Source organism: Bos grunniens, chromosome 21 (assembly GCF_055505025.1).
Source record: "Bos grunniens cultivar Pamir isolate PY7600 chromosome 21, Bosgru_T2T1.0, whole genome shotgun sequence".
Taxonomy (NCBI): Eukaryota; Metazoa; Chordata; class Mammalia; order Artiodactyla; family Bovidae; genus Bos; species Bos grunniens.
Genome location: NC_141185.1, coordinates 45,841,383 through 45,862,000, shown reverse-complemented (window position 1 = coordinate 45,862,000; position 20,618 = coordinate 45,841,383). Strand labels below are relative to the sequence as shown.

General features: G+C 42.4%; 1 protein-coding gene across 39 annotated transcripts in view; it reads right to left on the bottom strand.

Moving 5' to 3' along the window:
* SH3GL3 (SH3 domain containing GRB2 like 3, endophilin A3) overlaps window positions 1–20,618 on the bottom strand; it is a 151,604-nt gene that overhangs the window by 70,167 nt on the left and 60,819 nt on the right. For all 39 annotated transcript variants that reach the window (XM_086364297.1, XM_086364307.1, XM_086364283.1 and 36 more), the window contains one exon: window positions 1,016–1,084. In XM_086364297.1, the coding sequence (XP_086220423.1) occupies window positions 1,016–1,084 (69 nt within the window). The remainder of the gene's footprint in view (window positions 1–1,015; window positions 1,085–20,618) is intronic.

The window sequence follows — 20,618 nt, the reverse complement described above, 5'->3', positions numbered from 1 at the left end:
TCAGCCCTCTCTCATTGGGGGAGTCTGGTTATTAACACAGGGTTATGTTTAAAGGTCCCAAAACAAAAGGGAAGGGAACTGAGGAGATTGATAAGTAGTGATGGTCCCACTTCTGCCTCCACCTAAACTATTCATGGGCTTCCCTTGTAACTTAGTGATAAAGAACATGCCTGCCAATGCAGGAGACACAGGTTCCATTCCTGGGTCAGGAAGGTCCCCTGGAGAAGGAAATGGCACCTGCTCCGTTACTCTTGCCTGGGAAATCCCATGGATAGAGGGGCCTGGCAGGATATAGCCCATGGGGTCACAAAAGAGTTAGAAATGACTTTGACTAAACAACAACAGAGAAGGACTTCACACAGGTGACCTGGAAGCTTGTTCAGAGACACGGAGGCCATAGTCTTCCTTTGGAATGTGATAACAATCATTTCCATAGTACACTCACGGGATCTTTTAAATGCTTTCACACATATAATTTTTTTTTGCATAGTTCTTAAAACATCCATGTGAGGCAAGCAGAGCACACATTAGCATCCTTGTTTCACAGGTCACGAAAGTTTGAAACAGTTTATCCGAGTAGAGGCAGCTGGTTCCAGTGGCAGAACCAAGATAAAAATTGTTATGCAGCTGCTGTAACACATGGAAACAGAGTCCTCCACACATTAGATCAACGTTTACAGTATTTGAAGAGTCTTCTCCCACTAATACATTTTGACTCTCCAAGATACTTAATCACAATTACTTCGGCTGAAACTGTTCACCAAGATGGGCCATCTTTTGAGCATTCTGACTTTGTCCAGTAGAGGGCACCAGTTAGCCATAGCCCATCTCTCAAGGGCCAGCATCTTTATTTGAACTTGGAAGTAATCAAAGAACTGCCTTTTGGATTCCATAATCTACACTTTAATTCATACCTCCTAGACCCCCACTCTAACATCCTTTACGATACCAGTATATCTCATATCACAGTAAAAGTCAAATTTACGAGATAATTCACATTAAAATGTTCTCTTACCCTTTCCATATCCAGAAATTCGTCATCTAGTTTTGTTCCTTCAACACCACTTATTTTTTCACTAAACAGCTGTAGAAATAAACACAAGTAATTGTTTGTACAATCATTCGTTATCACAGTATTTGACTCAAATTATTACCAAAAAAAATGTTCAATTCCAAATTGTTGGATTTTTTGGACGAAGTCCTTTAAGAAAATCATTGGAGGGAATAACCATAGTTAAGAATATGGGAAAATACACACTCCTCACTCTTTCAACAGACACCTATTATGCACCTACTATATGTAAAACACCAGAGAAGGCAATGGCACCCCACTCCAGTACTCTTGCCTGGAAAATCCCATGCATGGAAGAGCCTGGTGGGCTGCAGTCCATGGGGTCGCAAAGAGTCGGACACGACTAAAGCGACTTAGCAGCAGCAGCATATGTAAACACAAGGCAGTTTCTCTAGTAGAAACATAAATAAGATCTTTTATCTTTGTTGCGGCAAGTGGGATCTTTACTTGTGGCATGTGAGATCTAGTTCCCTGACCAGGGATCGACCCAGGCCCCCTGCATTGGGAGTGTGGAGTCTTAACCACTGGACCACGTTATTTTGAACACACTAAGGTTCATTTGTGTTAAGGAGGAGATGGAGAATGAATGGCGTAACTGATTTAATAAGGTATGAGAAGTATCTGCTTTATGTAATTAGTGGTAACTATTAAAAGCACAAAACAACTAATATACATATAGTACTATGAGTTATAACATAATATCCATACCAGCACATCAGTGGAAAGTCAATGTTTTCCTATCCAAAAGAAAACAAAGATAAAGGATATTCAGGAGAACATAAAAGGTGATAAGTGGAAACTACAAAATTAAGATAGTAATCACAAGTCCAAGAAGGTCAGTAATCATTATCCATGCAAATAAGTTCAACACATGAAAGGATAATTAATGGAGTCGATTTTTAAAATCCAGCTATATAGAGCTTTTAAGAGACATACCTAGAATGCAACACACAGGAGAGTGAAAATATTAATAGACAAATTATCTTGTTGTTGTTTAGTTGCTAGGTCATGTCTGACTCTTTGTAGCCCAACAGGCTTCTCTGTCCATGGGATTTTCCAGGCAAGGATACTAGAGTGGGTTGCATTTCCTTCTCCAGGGGATCTTCCCAACCCAGGGACTGAACCCAGATCTCCTGTATTGCAGGCAGATTCTTTAGCATCTGCAGCCATGAAATTAAAAGACACTTGCTCCTTGGAAGAAAAGTGATGACAAACCTAGAGAGCGTATTAAAAAACAAAGACATCCCTTTGCCGACAAAGGTCCATATAGTCTAAGCTGTGGTTTTTCCAGTAGTCATGTATGGACGTGAGAGTTGGACCATAAAGAAGGCTGAGCGCTAAAGAATTGATGCTTTCAAATTGTGGTGCTAGAGAAAACTTGAGAGTCCCTTGGACTGCAAGGAGATCAAACTAGTCAATCCTAAAGGAAATCAATCCTGAATATTCACGGGAAGGACTGATGCTGAAGCTGAAGCTCCAATGCTTTGGCCACCTGATGTGAAGAGCCAACTCATTGGAAAAGACCCTGATGCTGGGAAAGATTGAGGGCAGGAGGAGAAGGGGAAACAGAGGATGAGATGGTTAAATAGCATCATCAACTCAATGGACATAAATCTGAGCAAACTCCCAGAGATACGGAAGGACAGGGGAGCCTGGCCTGCTATAGTCCATGGGGTCTCAGAGAGTCAGACACAACTTAGCAACTGAAGAATGACAACAAAATTAATAAGGAGAGACCTGATCTAATAATAAATGGAGCAATTCACCAAAATTCTGGTATAATATAATCTACCTAACAGCATAACTTAGAAAAAAAATAAAGCAAAAACTGAGAGAAATAATTGAAATAACAAATCCACAATCTTTAAGGAGATTTTTAGCACAACTCTCTCAGAAAACTGGCAGATCAAACATGATTAAAAGAAAATAACTTGGAAGAGATACATATAGTTTTAATGATCAAATTAATATCCTTGATAAAATATGCACAAATATATATATCCCTCCAACTAATAAACAGATAATATATAGTCTTTGCAAGTACAGATAGAACATTAGAAACAGTGATCATTTACTAGGTCACAAATCAGTCAATACCATACAGAACACATTTTAAACCACAATTCAATTAAATTAGAAATCAATCCAATATAAATAAATATGCAGGTATAAAGTTTTAGAATTCAGTACTAAATAACAACGAGTTTAAAAGGAAGTCCCAAGAGGAGTTATCGAAAAAAATTAATAATGAAGATATATCAAAACCTGTGAGATGCAGCAAAATCAGTGTTTTGAAATCAATGTGTTACTTTAAATTCATTAAAAAAAAAAACACATCTCCATGTTTCAAACGGATACATGTCATTCAATCTAATTCAGCAAACATCTGAAAGTCTACCAACTAGGTCAATATGCTAAACGTACAAAGATCAATCAATCTAAATACATTTCAGGGCTTCCCTAGCAGCAGCAGCTGGTGGCTCAGTGGTAAAGAATCTGCCTGCCAATGCAGGGGACATGGATTCGATCCCTGGTCCAGGAAGATCCCATATACCGCAGAGCAACTAATCTCATGCGCCACAACTACTGAGCCTGTGCTCCAGAGCCCGGGAACCGTAACTGCTGAGCCCACATGCTGAACTACTGAAGCCTGTGCTCCGAAACAAGAGAAGCCACCACAGTGAGAAGCCTGAGCGCTGCAACTAGAGGGTAGCCCCTGCTCACCACAATTAGAGAAAAGCCCGTGCAGCAACGAAGACCCAGTATAGCCAAAAATAAATAAACTTCCTTAAATACATTGCAACCACTTATACTGAGAAGCAGAAGTAAATGGCCGTAACACAATGAGATGCAGAATAGAGAGAAGCACAATTTGTTCTTCAAACCCAGACGGAGGAAAGCAAATTAAATGGATGAGAAGGTGCCAAGAAATTCCCAGAACTGACCAGAAGGGGGACAAGGAGATTCATTAGAAGATAAGGGACACACACACAGTGAAGAGGCAGACAGTGGAAAAGTGTCCAAATTTTAGTCTAAAACTCTATCTACCCTCTTCAGCCTTAACCACTAGTAAGCCCTCACCGATCCAGCTTCTCCATCACAAACACTGCATCTGACCTGGGCTTGCAAGATGGAAGTAAAGAATCTAAGATACACATAGCCAAGGAAATGTGTCTCCTGTTATCTTCCCCTTGTAAGAAAAAGGATCATGTTGCCAATTAAACCTGTCCCAGGATGGCACCCCACTCCAGTACTCTTGCCTGGAAAATCCCATGGACAGAGGAGCCTGGTGGGCTGCGGTCCATGGGGTCGCTAGGAGTCGGACATGACTGAGCGACTTCACTTTCACTTTTCACTTTCATGCATTGGAGAAGGAAATGGCAACCCACTCCAGTGTTCTTGCCTGGAGAATCCCAGGGACGGGGGAGCCTGGTGGGCTGTCGTCTATGGGGTTGCACAGAATCGGACACAACTGAAGTGACTTAGCAGCAGGATGGCCTGTTGCTATAATCAGAGATGACAATCTTCATTCACCATCTACTTCTTGGTGGGCTCCAATTTAATCAATAATGGGAAAATAAAAACCGTTTTCAAAGACTACAACAGAGCAGTGATGCAAAAGACATTTATTTGGGAGACATGAAGTTTTTGCTTTTCATCTAGATGTGTTGGGGTTTTAGTGGTAAATGTTAACACAGCCTTGGACTTCTGCTTGTGCAAAAAAAAGAAAAAATATCTGTTTTCAAAGAACTCTTGGCTTCTCCAACTTCTTCCCTTTTATGAAGCAAGAAATTAGACAGCAAGAAAGCCAGAACCTAGGAGAAAACGTAAAGAAGCAGATTTTATAGCGCAGGATGCCAGAACGTGCTTTGGAACCATATTTGCCAACACATGTGCCACAAAACACCTGCTGCACGGGATACGAGGAAGAGTCGTACAAAGGAACAGCTCCTTCATCATGTCCTTGGAAACGTGGAGATAAACAAAATTAAGCAGACCTCTACTCAAAGAGACTTTTCAGAGACTTTAAAGTGGAAATGAGCACTGTTGATTTCCAAGGGGGTGCATGTAAGATAGAGCATTTCCCACCCATCTCTGGTCATGGGAGAGGTCTCAGCCGAATAGTATGTGCTTTGAGAAGCCCTGAACCAAAAATCTCACCTTCTCTACTGACTCCTTTTTTTTTTTTTTTCTCATTCAACAAGTCAGTAGTCATGTCCTGCTGTTATCAGCTTGGAAAACAAGACAATACTCAAGTATAAATCTAAATCATGAAGGTTATTTGTAAGTTGTTAACATTAGGAGACGAGCACAGGGCACTTGTGAGTTCTCTGTGCTAGTTTTGCAACTTTTCTGTAAGTCTAAAAATATTTCAAAATACAAGATGATTTTTAAAAATCTCTGAAGGCAGAGAGCAACCAAGGCAATCAGGATCTCAGAGGCCCAAAATCATGAAGAAGGGAAACGCACTGAGAAGAGCAATACATTCACAGCTGCCTTTTCCCTTGGGGGAAATTCCTGCAACACGTGATATAAAAGCTAAACAGAAAGCCTCAGCCTAGAACCTGCCGCAGCCTTGCTGGGCTGGGAAGAGGGAAACTGAAGTGCACTGTAACCTAGGAAATCAGGCTAGAAGAGGCCAGAATTCCAGGGAAAGAAAAAAGGACATAAAAGAAGTAAACCCAATAGGCTGTGTGCAATTTTCTCTAAAGGCTTTTGACAATTCTTAAGCTGCATATGCACAAGGCAAGATGCTTGGCTACCAGCAAAAAGTGGCTGCTAGAAGGCTAAAGATCTAAGTGGAGATTTCTGCATTGTCACAGTGATCAAGAGACAAAATTAGAGAGTTCAAGATGCCCAAAAAGAAGGAACCTCAGTAAATACCCTGGGTTTTTGGTTCAAATCCTGAAGGCCTAAAGGCCTAAGACTAACTGCAAGGTCGAAAGAGATGGGCCCTCACAGAGCCTGATGTGCAAACTTGACTTTGTTCAGTCCCTGTTTGCATCAAGGTTATTGACCTTTACCCTCATTATGTGGCAGAATCAAACTTTCTCTCTGGAGGAAATCTTCATATACAGCATCTACCATTAAAATAAAAAAAATCATTTATCATGCCAAGAGACTGAACCAAACAAGTGAAAATTAAGGGAAAAATAATAATCCAATAGGCAATCCCAATACTGACATCAAAAATTATCTTTAAGATAATTATGACTGGCAAACCCACAGCTAATATCATACTCAGTTGTGGAAAAAATAAAGCTATCCTTCTAAAATTAGAAACGAGACAAGGATGTTCACTCTCACTACTCTTATTCAACATGGTATTGGAAGGCCTCTAGTTAGGCAAAGAGAAGAAATAAAAGGCATCCATATTGGAAAGTAAGAAGTAAAACTGTCACAATTTTCAGATGATGTGATTTTGTATATTGAAAACCCTGAAGATTTCACTTAAAAACTATAGAGACAATAAATACAGTAAAGCTGCAGGGTATAATATCAATATAAAAAAGTCTGTTGCAGACGTAGAGAATGAACTGACCATTGTTGGCAGGAAGGATGGGGGAAAGGGATAGTTTTATTCAATTCACATAAAATTTAAAAACAGAAAAAACTAACCCATGATGATAGAAATAAATGTAATGGTTATCTTTAATTCAGGGTTACCAGGGAGCATTTCAAGGAGCTGGTCACGTTCTACATTGTGAATTGGTTTTGTGGACGTGTTCACGTTGTTCAAATACATCAAGCTACATATGTGTGAGCTGTCACTTCCCTGTATGTATATTTTATTTCAATTAAAAAAAATGCGTAACTCACTCTCCCATGAGCCCTGCATTCAATGCTTTTAATATTTGCAATTATCATATTTTCATGATTTATTTATCCACAAGGAAGCTTAATAAACAATACTGGTCCACTTCTTCCTCCCTTGTCTCAATAATAGAAATAAAGTTCATTGTCTGACTATTTACATCTGGAAGGGTCTGCTTCTTAGAACTGTGACTAAACCATACAGAATCGAATCACCTAGATTCAAAAGAACAAAAAGCCTGTAGGCTATTACATGGTATTGCATCCACTGTGCCCTAAATGCTGCTTTCAGTTTAATTGGTACAGCAGCAGGATAAAGAAATTAACAAATGTCAACAAGAGAAAGGAGATAGATAAAATACCTACAGCAAATGTTGCAGACATTGAATCAAGATGGTGGCTTGAACACACACATCTTCCTCTTCACTGTACCAAATACCTTTAAATAAACTTTATATATATATAAAAAGAGAGGCATATGACACATACATAACAGTACTGAAAAACAAAATGTGTGCTAGCAGCAGATCAGAAATGGTGAGAAATTCCTAGAAGACAGAAAGCAGATGGGATCAGCAAGCTGAGGAAACGGACCAATATAGACACGGCAGAAAACCACTCCCAAGATAAAAATTAATACAGAGAAATTCCAAGTCGGAATAAAAGGAGCACAGATAGAACAGAGTGGGCTCCCAAGAACTCATCCAGAGACTTGCTAAAAGAACCATATAGAAAGCTACAAGGATCAACGAAAACTGTCTAGCCTGTCCCCATTCCCACATCTGTACCCGAGGGCAGGGTCTGCAGTTACTCCATGTTTGGTTCAAACCCCTGACGTACTGCTGATTAGAGAGTAACTGGGCAAATTATGGAAGCTCTCTGTGCCTCCAATTCCTTATCTGCAAAATGTAGAGACGTAAGTGTTATTACATATATATAGTCAACATTATATATGTGAATATATATAATATATATATTATATAATCGATATACATGGGTGCATGTGTGCTAAGTCATTTCAGTTGTGTCTGACTCTGCAACCCTACAGACTGTACCCTCCCAGTCTCCTCTGTCCATGGGATTTTCCAGGCAAGAATACCGGAGTGGGTTGCCATGCCCTCCTCCAGGGGATCTGCCCAACCCAGGAATCAAACCCACGTCTTCTGCATCTCCTGCACTGGCAGGCAGACTCTTTACCACTGTGCCATCGGGGAAGCCACAGCTATAATAACTTGCAGCCAAACTCATTCCTACTTGATAGACCTTAGTATTGATACACCTTGAATGGTTCTATTCAACCTGCTCTCCCCAATGACCTTTTAGTTTCTAAACTCCCAAAATAAATTTTCACTCTTCACTAACATGGGCTCTCTGGGTATTCTGACTCTATTGACCAACCTCTTCCTCAGAGTTCCTCTTTTCTTGGCCTGTGGAACCTAAGTCTCTTCTCTTTCATCCCTGGATACTCCTTTATTACCACTGAAGTTATTTTTTTTTCTCATCCTACACACACTCCTCCCCTTCCTACCCGCAATTCATCAGCCACTAAGTCCTATCCCACATCCCAAACATCTCTTGATTCCATTGCCTTCTCTCTGCTTCCACAAACACATCCTCTGTTCAGGCCACTACTCTGAGAACCTCCCAGCTGGGCTCTTTCAGCCCCTCCTCCACACTGCTGCCAGTCAGCTCTCCGAAATGGCAACTGAATAATGTCATTCCCCACACCGATTCAGTGGCTTCCTCATGCCTTTAAAATAAAACCCACCTCAGCTTCCCTGGTGGCTCAGCGGTAAAAAATCTGCCTGCCAATGCAGGAGACACATGTTCGATCCCTGACACAGGAAGATCCCACATGACACGGAGCAACCGAGCCCATGCGTCACAACTACTGAGCCTGAGCTCTAGAGCCTCAGGAGCTGCAGTTACTGAGCCAGTGTGCCAAAGCCTGAGCCCTTGAACCTGAGCTACACAAGAGAAGCCACCACAATGAGAAGCCCGCACACCGCAATAGAGAGCAGACCCTGTTGGCGGCAATTAAAGAAAAAGAAAAAAGCCCATGCAACAAAGACCCAGCACAGTCAAAAATAAATAAATAAAATTATTTTTTAAAAGAATAAAAAAAAATAAAGCTCTTAACAAATTTTTTTTTTTTAAAAACCCATCTCCTTAACATAGTGGACCACGCCCTTCATGATCTGACTGCTCCAGTCACTTTCCCACCACTCTTGATCAACACTGCACACAACTTCCTTTCTAATCCTGAGTCCCTTGAAGTATCCTGCCCTTTCCAGCCTTTGCACATGCTATTCCCAATGCCTCGGAAGGCTTTTCCCATCTAGCTAACCCCTAACGAGGCTTTAAGGCTCAGTAAGTGTCACAAGGATGACCTAGCTGGGTGCCTCTCCTGTGGTCCCCTTCACACAGTAAGTGTTAACACCGCACTTATCCCACTGCACTGTCAGCCAGCCACATGCAGTGCCTGTCAGCCAGTCACATGCAGTAGCCTGTGAGATCCCTGAGAGCAGGATCCGTAACACTAGAAGAGTACATGTCACACAGTAGGCCTCCTGGCCAGTAACTGCTCCCCCTCCCACTCCCCGTCAATGCACCGAAGGGCACTGAGGCAATCCATGGAAACGTTAAGAATAGTGTTCGAAATTCTATTAGTGACTCTCTGCTCTGCTCAGTTGCTCAGCTGTGTCTGACTCTTTGCGACCCCATAGACTGTAGCCTGCCAGGCTCCTCTGTCCATGGGATTTCCCAGGCAAGAATAATGGAGTGGGTTGCCATTTCCTCCTCCAGAGGATCTTCCCAACCCAGGGATTGAACTCTCGTGTCTCTTACATCTCCTGCATTGGCAGGTGGGTTCTTTACCACCAGTACCACATGGGAAGCCCTTCCTATTAATGACACTTTTCTCCAGTAAAAGTCCAGGAAAATTTGACCCTGAATGATAGCAAGGAAATAACTATACTATGTCTAACCATGTGGTCGCCAATGAAGATAAGAAGATTCCAGTCAGTGAAATTAAGAAGGTTAAAAATAATTCTCATCATACAGATGCTACATGACAATAACAGAAAAGCAAAACATGATGATTAATTGAAGGAAAGCAAACCTGTTGCTTTAGTAACTTCAAGATAAGAAAAAAATGTAACTTCTGATTTTGTCTGGGTCACTTTACAAGAGCTATGTGGAATGTAATCTCAGAAACTTAGAAAAAAAATTCCTCCCACAGAGTTACAAGTGAAAGGCATGAACCTATATGACTTCTCTTTGGAAACTGGAAGACACATTGTTCATGAGAAAACAACAAAGAATATAGTATCTAGATTCTTTTTAAGCCAATAGAGCAGCAACTTGTAAGTATTGAAGCTTTCAGAAGAAAATGCTGTTTCACCAACACCATCTTGCAAAAAAAAAAGAACTCTCCAAGACCACAAAGGCTTAGGCTCAGATCTCCCTAACTGTGCACACACTCCACTGCCACTTCCTCTCATGCTGACCTCACCCACTCCCCAGTACTCCAAGAGGAGCCAGACTAGAGAATTCCCTGGTAGTCCAATGGTTAGGACTCAGGGATTTCACTGTCAAGGGTCCGGGGTTCAATCCCTGGTCAGGGAACTAAGAACCCACAGTCTTGCAGTTCAGAAGGAAAAAAACAAAAGCCAGACTTATTTGAAAATTCAAAACAGGGGGAGAAGAAATCACCTTACATAGTTTAATCCCTTTCTACGGCCTCTGTCATATCCTCTGGCCCTAGCTGTTGGGTTAAATTTAACATCCTGTACACCAAATATGACCTTCTCCATTCACTAGAAGGTTTTGGTGACCTCTAGGATAGTTGATGTTTTTGCCAACACATGGGCCTCAGGGAGGAGAATCCTCACTAATTTTACATTCAGTTGGTATCAGAAATGTGATACCACCGAGAGATACGAAAGATAACAGCAAAATCAAAACTAAACAAAATAACCCCACAAGTACTTGAGGCCACACCAGACGCTTAAGTTAAACTTGGGTCTGTATCTGGAGCTGAGGGCCAGATGTCATAAAAGCTCCCCAAGCTTGGCCCCAGGGAGCAAAGAAACTACTAACATGAACTACTGCAAATCCTGCATGTGCGCTCAGTCGTGTCTGACTCTTTGAGACTCATGGACTGCAGCCCACAAGGCTCCTCTGTCCATGGGATTCTCCAGGAAAGAATACTGGAGTGGGTTGCCATTTCCTCCTCCAGGGGATCTTCCAGACTCAGGGATTGAACCCACGTCTCCCATGTCTCCTGCATTGCAGAGAGATTCTTTACCACTGGACCACCTGAGAAGCCCACAAGATGACCTCAAACACAATTGAAAACTTGTAAGAAAGCCTCAGTGCTGCTTGGAATGGCTTGGGTGCACCACCCATGTCCCCTTCAACATGGCAGCCTCATGTAAGAAAAGCCAGTCTCGGCAGGTTCCTGGGAGATGCAATTCTGGACCTCCTCTGTCTCTTCTCCGAAGAGCCTCCATTCTCCTCCAGGGCACCCACCCCGTGCTTCCTCCATAAACCCTCCCACACAGCCCTCCCCTTCCAAGCTCTTCTGAGGACATTTTTAAAGTACTTGCTTGTTTCCACAGGGTCATTTGAGCTCAAGGCTAAAGGACTCAAACCAAGTGAGACGTCACTGATATTGCAGCCATGAAACTGTAACAGTACAATGTACAGTTGGTCTATTTTGAGATGCTGATAAGGGGGAAAGAAGAGGTAAAAAGGAATGTTACATTCTTTTCCTTCCCATGAAAGCTTTCATGACCTTGCTCTACACTTTACAACAATACTTCCTTTCTGGCGTGTGTCCCTGAAAAAATGTGTAAATCTGTTTTTTCGTAATTCAAAACGTGCTTTTAACTCACTTTAGCAGCTTGTTTACTTAAAGGCATCATCAAAGAATCCTTTAGTAAAATAAAACGATGCTAATGATGTAAAGATCACCCTTATATCTATTGGTCATACAAATTCAGATTTGGGTACATCTTCTATTCTCAAAATGTGGACCATCTCTATTTGTGGAGGGGGGGAAGATAATTATTTGAGCTTTAAAAAATTCTTTTTTCTTTCTTGTTCTTTTGTTTATTTTTTAAATTGAGATATAGTTGATTTAAATTCTGGGTGGCTCAGCAAGTAAAGAATCTGCCTGCAATGCAGGAGACACAGGAGAAACGAGTTTGACCCCTGGGGTGGGAAGATTTCCCCTAGAGGAGGTCATGGCAACCCACTCTAGTATTCTTGCCTGGAGAATTCCATGGACAGAGGAGCCTGGGGGGCTACAGTCCAGAGATTCGCAAAGAGTCGGACATGACTGAGAGATTCACACAGCCTTGATTTAACAACAACTAGTACAAATCTTTGTGCACGACACAGTAATTCAAAATTTTTATAAGATTTATACTCCATTTAATGTTATTGTAAAATAAGTGGCTATATTCCCTGTACTGTACAATATACCTTTGAAGCTTATTTATTTTATCCAGAGTAGGAATATTGTTTTCAGTTCTACTTGCTCTTACCCATATAGGCTTTTTCCTACAGTTTCACACAGGAGGTTTCACTGGACACTTTAATCAGGAAAAGACCTTTCTGTGATCTCAATGCAGATTTCAGAGCCTGCATGCATTTTGCCTCTTCTTTGCCAAACTGAAACTATTGACTCAGAAAATTTAGTAATTTTTCTTTTTAAAAAGCAGCTATAATGACAAAGCAGAAAAAAAAGTCAATGGATCAAACTCAATTCCAGAGCCAATTTTAAGGCAGCAACATTGGTGTAACCACAAAGCTTATGCAATTCCCAAGGCAGGTACCAGAAACTTGCAGAAATGTGGACAGAAAAGGCTAGTCTGGCAGCAAAGGGACAGGAGTGTGGACTGTCTGCCCACATCATGTTTGTAGAAGACGTCATTAGAGGAGACTATCTCCAAAAATCAACACTTTGGGATCAGAGCTTCCAACCGACATCACGGTTGTTAAATGTATCATCTCAGTTCAGTTCAATTCAGTTCAGTCGCTTAGTCGTGTCTGACTCTTTGTGACCCCATGAATTGCAGCTCGCCAGGCCTCCCTGTCCATCACCAACTCCCGGAGTTCACTCAAACTCACGTCCATCGAGTCAGTGATGCCATCCAACCACCTCATCCTCTGTCGTCCCTTTCTCCTCCTGCCCCAAATCCCTCCCAGCATCAGAGTCTTTTCCAATGAGTCAACTCTTCTCATGAGGTGGCCAAAGTACTGGAGTTTCAGCTTTAGCATCATTCCTTCCAAAGAACACCCAGGACTGATCTCCTTTAGGATGGATTGGTTGGATCTCCTTGCAGTCCAAGGGACTCTCAAAAGTGTTCTCCAACACCACAGTTCAAAAGCATCAATTCATCGGTGCTCAGCTTTCTTCACAATCCAACTCTTACATCCATACTACTGGAAAAACCATAGCCTTGACTAGACGGACCTTTGTTCTATTACAGAGCAAATAAGTAACACCCAGGATGAAAGGTGCAAGCAAATAATCAGGTCAAAAGAAGGGCTTTCTGAGACTTCCCTGGCAGTCTAGTGGTTAAGACTCCACCTTCCGATGCAGGCAATGGGGGTTCCATCCGTGGTCGGGGAGCTAAGAGCCTACACACATTGCAGCCCCAAAACCAAAACAGAAGCAATATTGTTCTTAAAACAGAAGCAATATTGTAACAAATTCAATAAAGACTTAAAAATTGGTCCACATCAAAAAAAAAAAAAGAAGAAGAAGAAGAGTTTTCTATCAAGATGGTCTCTCGTCTCCACAGACTCCTCTCACTTTGAAAATGCTGACAGTCCTACAAGGTCGGGTTTCAACTCTCCCCTCAACTCATGCATTCTCTGCTGGGAAATTACGTACACTCTCAAAATCTTCACTTACCATCAAGCACCCAGATTATTATCTTTAGCCCCAAATCACTCCCCTGAGATCCAGATTCACATATCCAGCCGCCTCCTTAACGTCTCCATTCAAATCCTGCCCCACAATGAGCTCATCCTTTCCCTCCTCCCTTGCCTACTTGCCCAGACAGCACCAACTTCCCAGGTGATAAGAGAGGAGACCACGTCAAAATCTCCGATGTTGCGACTTTCGGCTTTGACCTCGGAAGTGCATATACATCCCAAACTAATCCAACTTGACTTAGGAAAATAATCAGATGCATAACAAAGAGCAAACACAGCCCCAGAGCCTCCTTCCATAGTCAGCAACACTGGCCTCCACTAGCCTCAGCTTGGACACAGCCCCTGCTGAGGGGCCAGGACATCAGAGAGAAAGACCAGAGAGCTGACCACCACTCCACATTGACCCAGGACTGGCAATAAAATGAGCACTATAGTTCTTGAACTGTTGGAGAAATCTGAACAGTTTGCTGCTGGGAGTCTGCGCTGGTTATTTGCCTACTGACCCTCAGCCCCAGCCCCACCCTCCTGCATCTACTAGGTGATGCCAAGGCTGGGAGTCTGCAATCTACATTTGTCAGGCTTGCATGCCGCTGGCTTCTATGAGGTTCTGATGGTGGAACGAGGGAGGAAGGGGGAAAAGGCTCTGTTTCTGCTTTCAGCCTCCGTTAGCATCCACCGAGCAGCAGCACCAGCTCCATTTCCTAGTCTTGGCTCTTGAGTACCAGCTCTGGGGTGTCCCCCAGGGCATTCAAGTCCCAGCTCTCATCACTCCCTCCTCTGACCCCCTAGGTTTTGAGATCACAGCTCTTCCTTTTGTCCCCGCATCTAGATGTAGCAGCCGCTTCCACTTCCTGAAGTTACTCATGTCTGGATGACTTCAGAATCCACTTGTGTTCTTTCAATCTTCCAAACCTGGTACAGTCAGAAATCCCTCTTTTTTGTTGTTAATAATTACTTATTTTAATTGAAGGATAATTGCTTTACAATATTGTGTTGGTTCTGCCATATAAGAACATGAATCCGCCACAGGTACATATATATGTCCCCTCCCTCTTGAGCCTCCTCCCACCTCCTACCCCATTCCACCTCTCTAGGTTATCACAGAGCATCGGATTTGAGCTCCCTGCGTCATACAGGAAATCCCCCCGGCTATCTAATTTTACATGTGGTAGTGTATATGCTTCCCTGCTACTCTCTCAGTTCTTCCCGCCCGCTCCTTCCCCTCTGTGTTCACACGTCTGTTGTCTATGTCTGCATCTCCACTGCTGCCCTGCAAAGAGGTTCATCAGGTCCATCTTTCTAGATTCCATATATACCTTGAGGAAACCATAATTGAAAAAGACATGTACCCCAGTGTTCACTGCCACACTATTTACAATAGCTAGGACGTGGCAGAAATCCCCCTTAATTGAAATACTTCGTGTGGTTTCTGTAACCTAAATGGACCCTGAGTTATGATACAAAATTTCTTTTGCTCTGTGGTTTGTTTTCTCTTGTTATAGATTTTACATTCTCTGCTCACAAAATATCACTTCCCATGGCTGAAGTCTCTACCTTTGGTTACCATTTGTTCTGCCAAGGAGACTGCTCTCCAGCGTGGAAATGGAAGAGTACACATCAGTCAGAGGAAACTGAAACCTCATGAAGGAGGCTGGCTGGACCTGCAGATATATTCTGAGCCCGCGATCCACATAACTCAACTCGCAGATTCTAAATTCAATTTTGTACTGAATAGTTAATAGGTTAAGAGAAGTGTAGGCCTACTTTAAATGTTTGGGTTTTTCTCTCTGTGGACACAAATACATCCCAAGATCTGATGAAAAAGAAACTTTTTCTGATCCCTCTCCCTCTTGTGGCCCCTCTCCCAACAAGCCACCATCCTATGTAGTTCTGTCCATTCAGGCTCAAGCTGCAGGAACCCCCATCTAACTCACCAGGACCTGACCCTGGACAGTCTTGCACTTGTCCAGGACATGATGCATGGAATTAATCGTTAGCATGGAATATGACAAAGCTGACCTCCCTTCACAGACAAATTAATACCAGGTAGGTTACACCGGCGTGAGATAATTCTCGCCAGATCTCTCATGTCTCTGCATGTCTTGCAAGCAGAGGCTTTGCTCCCTTTGTCCCAGGCTATCTTTTCAAGGATGCCCACACAGCAACCAGTCTTAGAAGATATGGTGTTTCTCTCCAGGGAAAAGGACAGATGTTTTGTGTGCACACATGAAGCAACTTGGCACATAGGCACGCAAATAAACCCATCTTTTTTCCTGGAAAGAAACACTAAAATCATATCTTCCAAGACTGGTCGCTGTGCAAACATCCTTGAAAAGACAGTCTGGGAAAAGGGAGCAAAGCCTCTGCCTGTAAGACAGAAATAAAAGAGGGTGTCTCCCTTTGGAGCAAAGGTAAGGCAGGCTAACTGCCCACAACAAAAGGTTCAGGTTCCCTAGAGTCAGGATTCCTCTCCCACAACACAATCTACTTTGTGTACAGGAGTTACGTGACCCCTCTTCACATCTGTCTTATGGGAATTTGGTCTCGGAAACTAGCACTAGAAAATTCTGCTACTCTGGCTACTACTATTTTTGTGAGTAATAAACTCATTTGTCAGGGCTTCCCAGAGGGCACTAGTCATTAAAGGACCTGACCTGCCTGCCAACGCAGGAGACGGAGAAACTTGAGTCAATCCCTGGGTCAGGAAGATCCCCTGGAAAAGGCATGGCAACCCACTCTAGTATTCACGCCCAGGGAATCCCATGGAGAATCCCTGGCGGGCTACAGTCCATAGGTCACAAAAAGTCGTACACGACTTAGTGACTTAGCGCACATACATGCAAAGTCATTTGTCTCTGACCCAGAATCCTTGTATCTTTTGCAGCATTCATGAAACAGAACAAGCTAGCTTATTAGCTTGCAAGGAGAGGAAAGCTTCAGACCCTCCACAGTTTTTAGCACACGTCAGCTAATGTGAAAACAAAAACTATCACGCTTTGGAGGATGAAGTAAAGAACTGCTTCATAATTTGGAAACTGGGGAAAATGTCTTAAACAAAATACATAAAAGGAATATCAAAGAGGGAATAAATAGATAGATTTGACTTCACTAAAATTAAGAAATTCCATTCACCAATGGACACTATTAGGGCAGTGGAGAAGATGTTCACAATAATAAAAAAAAATATATTGATGTACAACTGACAAAGGTAAATGCAGAACGAACATATATCCTGTAAATCAGTAATAAAAATACAATATCCTGTAAATCAGTAAGAAAAATACAGAAAATCTGATAGAAAAATTGGCAAAATAGTTGAGTACAACCTTCACAAAAAAGGAAATCCAAGGGCCAGTAAACAGAAAAAGGTGCATAGCCTCATTCAAAATCAACGAAATAAAAATTAAAGCACCATGGAAAATCATTTGGGAAAACAGTTTGCCATTATCTAATGATGGGCACCACAGGACCCAGCCATTCCTAGCAGCATTATCAGTACTAGCCCCAAACTGAAAATAACTCATAAGCCCATCAACAGGAAAATGGATAAATAAATCAGGTATTTTATACCCCCAATAAAAATGAATGAACTACAGCTACATAAAATAACATGGATGGCTCTTACAAAATAAATGTTGAGTTGAAAAGAAGTCAAACACAGAAGGGAATATATATCACACCTTGTATTTATAAGTTAAAAAAAAACAGGCAAAAATAACCCATTGTACTTAGGGATGTTTAGGTTGTACAATTATAAATAAAAGCAATGTGCAATGGGCTAAAAAAGGCAGGATAGTAATTGCTTTTAGGGAGAGAGAGGAGTATATAACTCTGAGAAGCTACATGGGGACAGGTGGTGTCTGGGATGTACCGTCTTGTCCTTGATGGGATTACACCAGTATTCAGTCTACAAATAAACCAACAATCTGTATACTTATGTTTTATACCCTTCAGTTCAGTTCAGTCGCTCAGTCGTGTCCGACTCTTTGTAACCCCACGAATCGCACCATGCCAGGCCTCCCTGTCCATCATCATCTTCCGGAGTTCACTCAAACTCACGTCCATAGAGTCGGTGATGCCATCCAGCCATCTCATCCTCTGTCATCCCCTTCTCCTGCCCCCAATCCCTCCCAGCATCAGAGTCTTTTCCAATGAGTCAACTCTTCTCATGAGGTGGCCAAAGTACTGGAGTTTCAGCTTTAGCATCATTCCTTCCAAACAACACCCAGGGCTGATCTCCTTTAGAATGGACTGGTTGGATCTCCTTGCAGTCCAAGGGACTCTCAAGAGTCTTCTCCAACACCACAGTTCAAAAGCATCAATTCATCGGTGCTCAGCTTTCTGCACAGTCCAACTCTTAAAAATTAGTAAATATATACCAAAAAGACTGAGGAAACGATATCCAGGTCATGAAATTGAACTCAGCCCGTAAACCAGAAGCTCACACATAGCCCTTTCCAACTCAACCCTCTCCCCTGCCTCATAGGTTATCACTATCTGACCTTTGGGCTTCCCTGGTGGCTCAGACAGTAAAGAATCTGGCTGCATTGCGGCAGACCTATGTTTGATCCCTGGGTCGGGAAGATGCCCTGGAGAAGGAAATGGCAATCCACTCCAGGATTCTTGCTTGGAGAATTCCATGGATGGAGAAGCCTGGAGGGCTACAGTCCATGGGGTTGCAAAGAGTCGGACATGACTGAGTGACCAACTCTTTCACTCTCACTTTTGACTTTTACCCTCAAGCATACATTATCAAATACTATGGTTTACCTCGGTCTGCTTTTGATTTTTCCCTAAACAAAATTAATAAAATATTTGCATTTGAGTCTGAAAAGTATCCTTGATAAATCAACTCACTCCTGTGATGCAAATGCTTCTTTGAACATAATATTTTTGTAATGAATTAAACAGTTCAGTTGAAACAGAACTTTACAAGTGTGTGTGGATTCATGAGAACAGAAACCGAAATTAAGCAAGAGAACCTTATCCACGGGATTCCCTGATAGCTTAGTTGGTAAAGAATCCACCTGCAATACAGGAGACCCTGGTTCAATTCTTGGGTCGGGAAGATACCCTGCAGAAGGGATAAGCTACCACTCCAGTATCCATGGGCTTCTCTTGTGGCTCAGCTGGTAAAGAATCCATCTGCAATGCAGGAGGCCAGGGTTTGATCCCTGGGTTGGGAAGATGCCCTGGAGAAGGGAAAGGCTATGTGTGGATTCATGAGAACACCAACTGAAATTAAGCAAAAGAACTTTATCTATGACATGAACTCAGTGGTATCCATTTGAATTTTACCGGATTAGTAGTTTTATTTGCATTTAAGTTGAAATAAGTTTGGAGTTCATGCTTAAAGCTATAAGCATAAGTTAACAGTTTCAAGTTCATCCATATTTAAGTAACAATATAATAAACTAAATTTAACTCGACACATGGAGTCCCTTATAAAAAGGGGTCCGGTGTTCACACAGATTTGAGAAACCCTGCCTAGGAATTGCCCCCGCCCCTCCACGCACAATTCTTCCATCTCACTCTCCTGCCTACACCCTACTCCACCTTTACCCCAAGACAAAACCACAACTTGCTTTTTACAGCCGGGAACATTTAAGCAAAATGCTTTCCAAACCACCCATGTCATCTCCGTGAAGTATGTCAGGCATTCTGCATGTCAGCTTTGGAATTCATTCCAATTCCATTTGTCATATAGGTGATCAAAGCTGGGGACCAAAATCAGGCACAAGTAACTAAGGGAAGTGTGAAAACAGTTTATTTGGGCCGGGTGACAAATCTTTGAAATGCTAATGACAATTACCCACAGCTCAAACTTTGGCATTGCAGCTGCTTCCTTATGAACTCAAGAGTAGAAAGCCCTCACCCAGTGCTTTTCTTGCCTACTGCTGCTGTAAAAAATTACCAACCTTAGGGGTTTAAAACAACACAGATTGAGACTTTCCTGGTGGTCCAGTGCTTAAAACTTTGTGTTCCAAGGCAGGGAGTGAGAGTTCGATCTCTGATCAGAGATCTAAGATCCCACAAGTCTCTTGGCCAAAAAAACGTAAAACAGAAGCAATATTGCAACAAATTCAATAAAGACTTTAAAAATGGCCCACATCGGGGGAAAAAAAATATATTGAAAAAATAAAACACAGAAGTCTACAATTGGTGTTTCCAGGCTAATATCAAATTGCCGGCATGGCTGGTTTCTTTCAGAGGCTTGGGGGAGAGACCACTTCTTTGCCTCTTTGGGCTTTTAGAGGTCATATTCACCTGCATCCTTCGCCCCTGACCCCTTCCTCGCAACCCTCCAATCTCTTACTTCCACCTTCACTTTGCCTTCTCCTCTGTCCTGCCTCTGTCTTATTAAGGACTCTGTGATTACATCAGACCCAACCAGGAAATTCAAGGTAATGCCCCCATCTCAAGATCCTTAACTTAATTGATACCAAGCAGGGCCTGTGGGACTCCTGGGCAAAAGCCTTTCCGTGTCCCCCATTTCTTTGATTACAGGAAACAACCTTCATTCAGCCTCCGTGAGCTTCCATGAGTTTCAATGGGCAGATTCGAGTATTTGTTCACAAGAGAAGGAAGGGGATGCGAGACCAGGGAGAAACAAGCAGCCGTGGGGCAAGGTCCTGGTTCCCCATCAAGGGATACACACAGCAGTATCTTTGAGGTGTTCTGCAGATACTGAAACCCCCTGCAGATGGGAGAAGTTAATGATTAATGATGGGATACTGCCCACAAGCAGGTAGACCCCAGACCAGCTGGACCTGAAGATTGA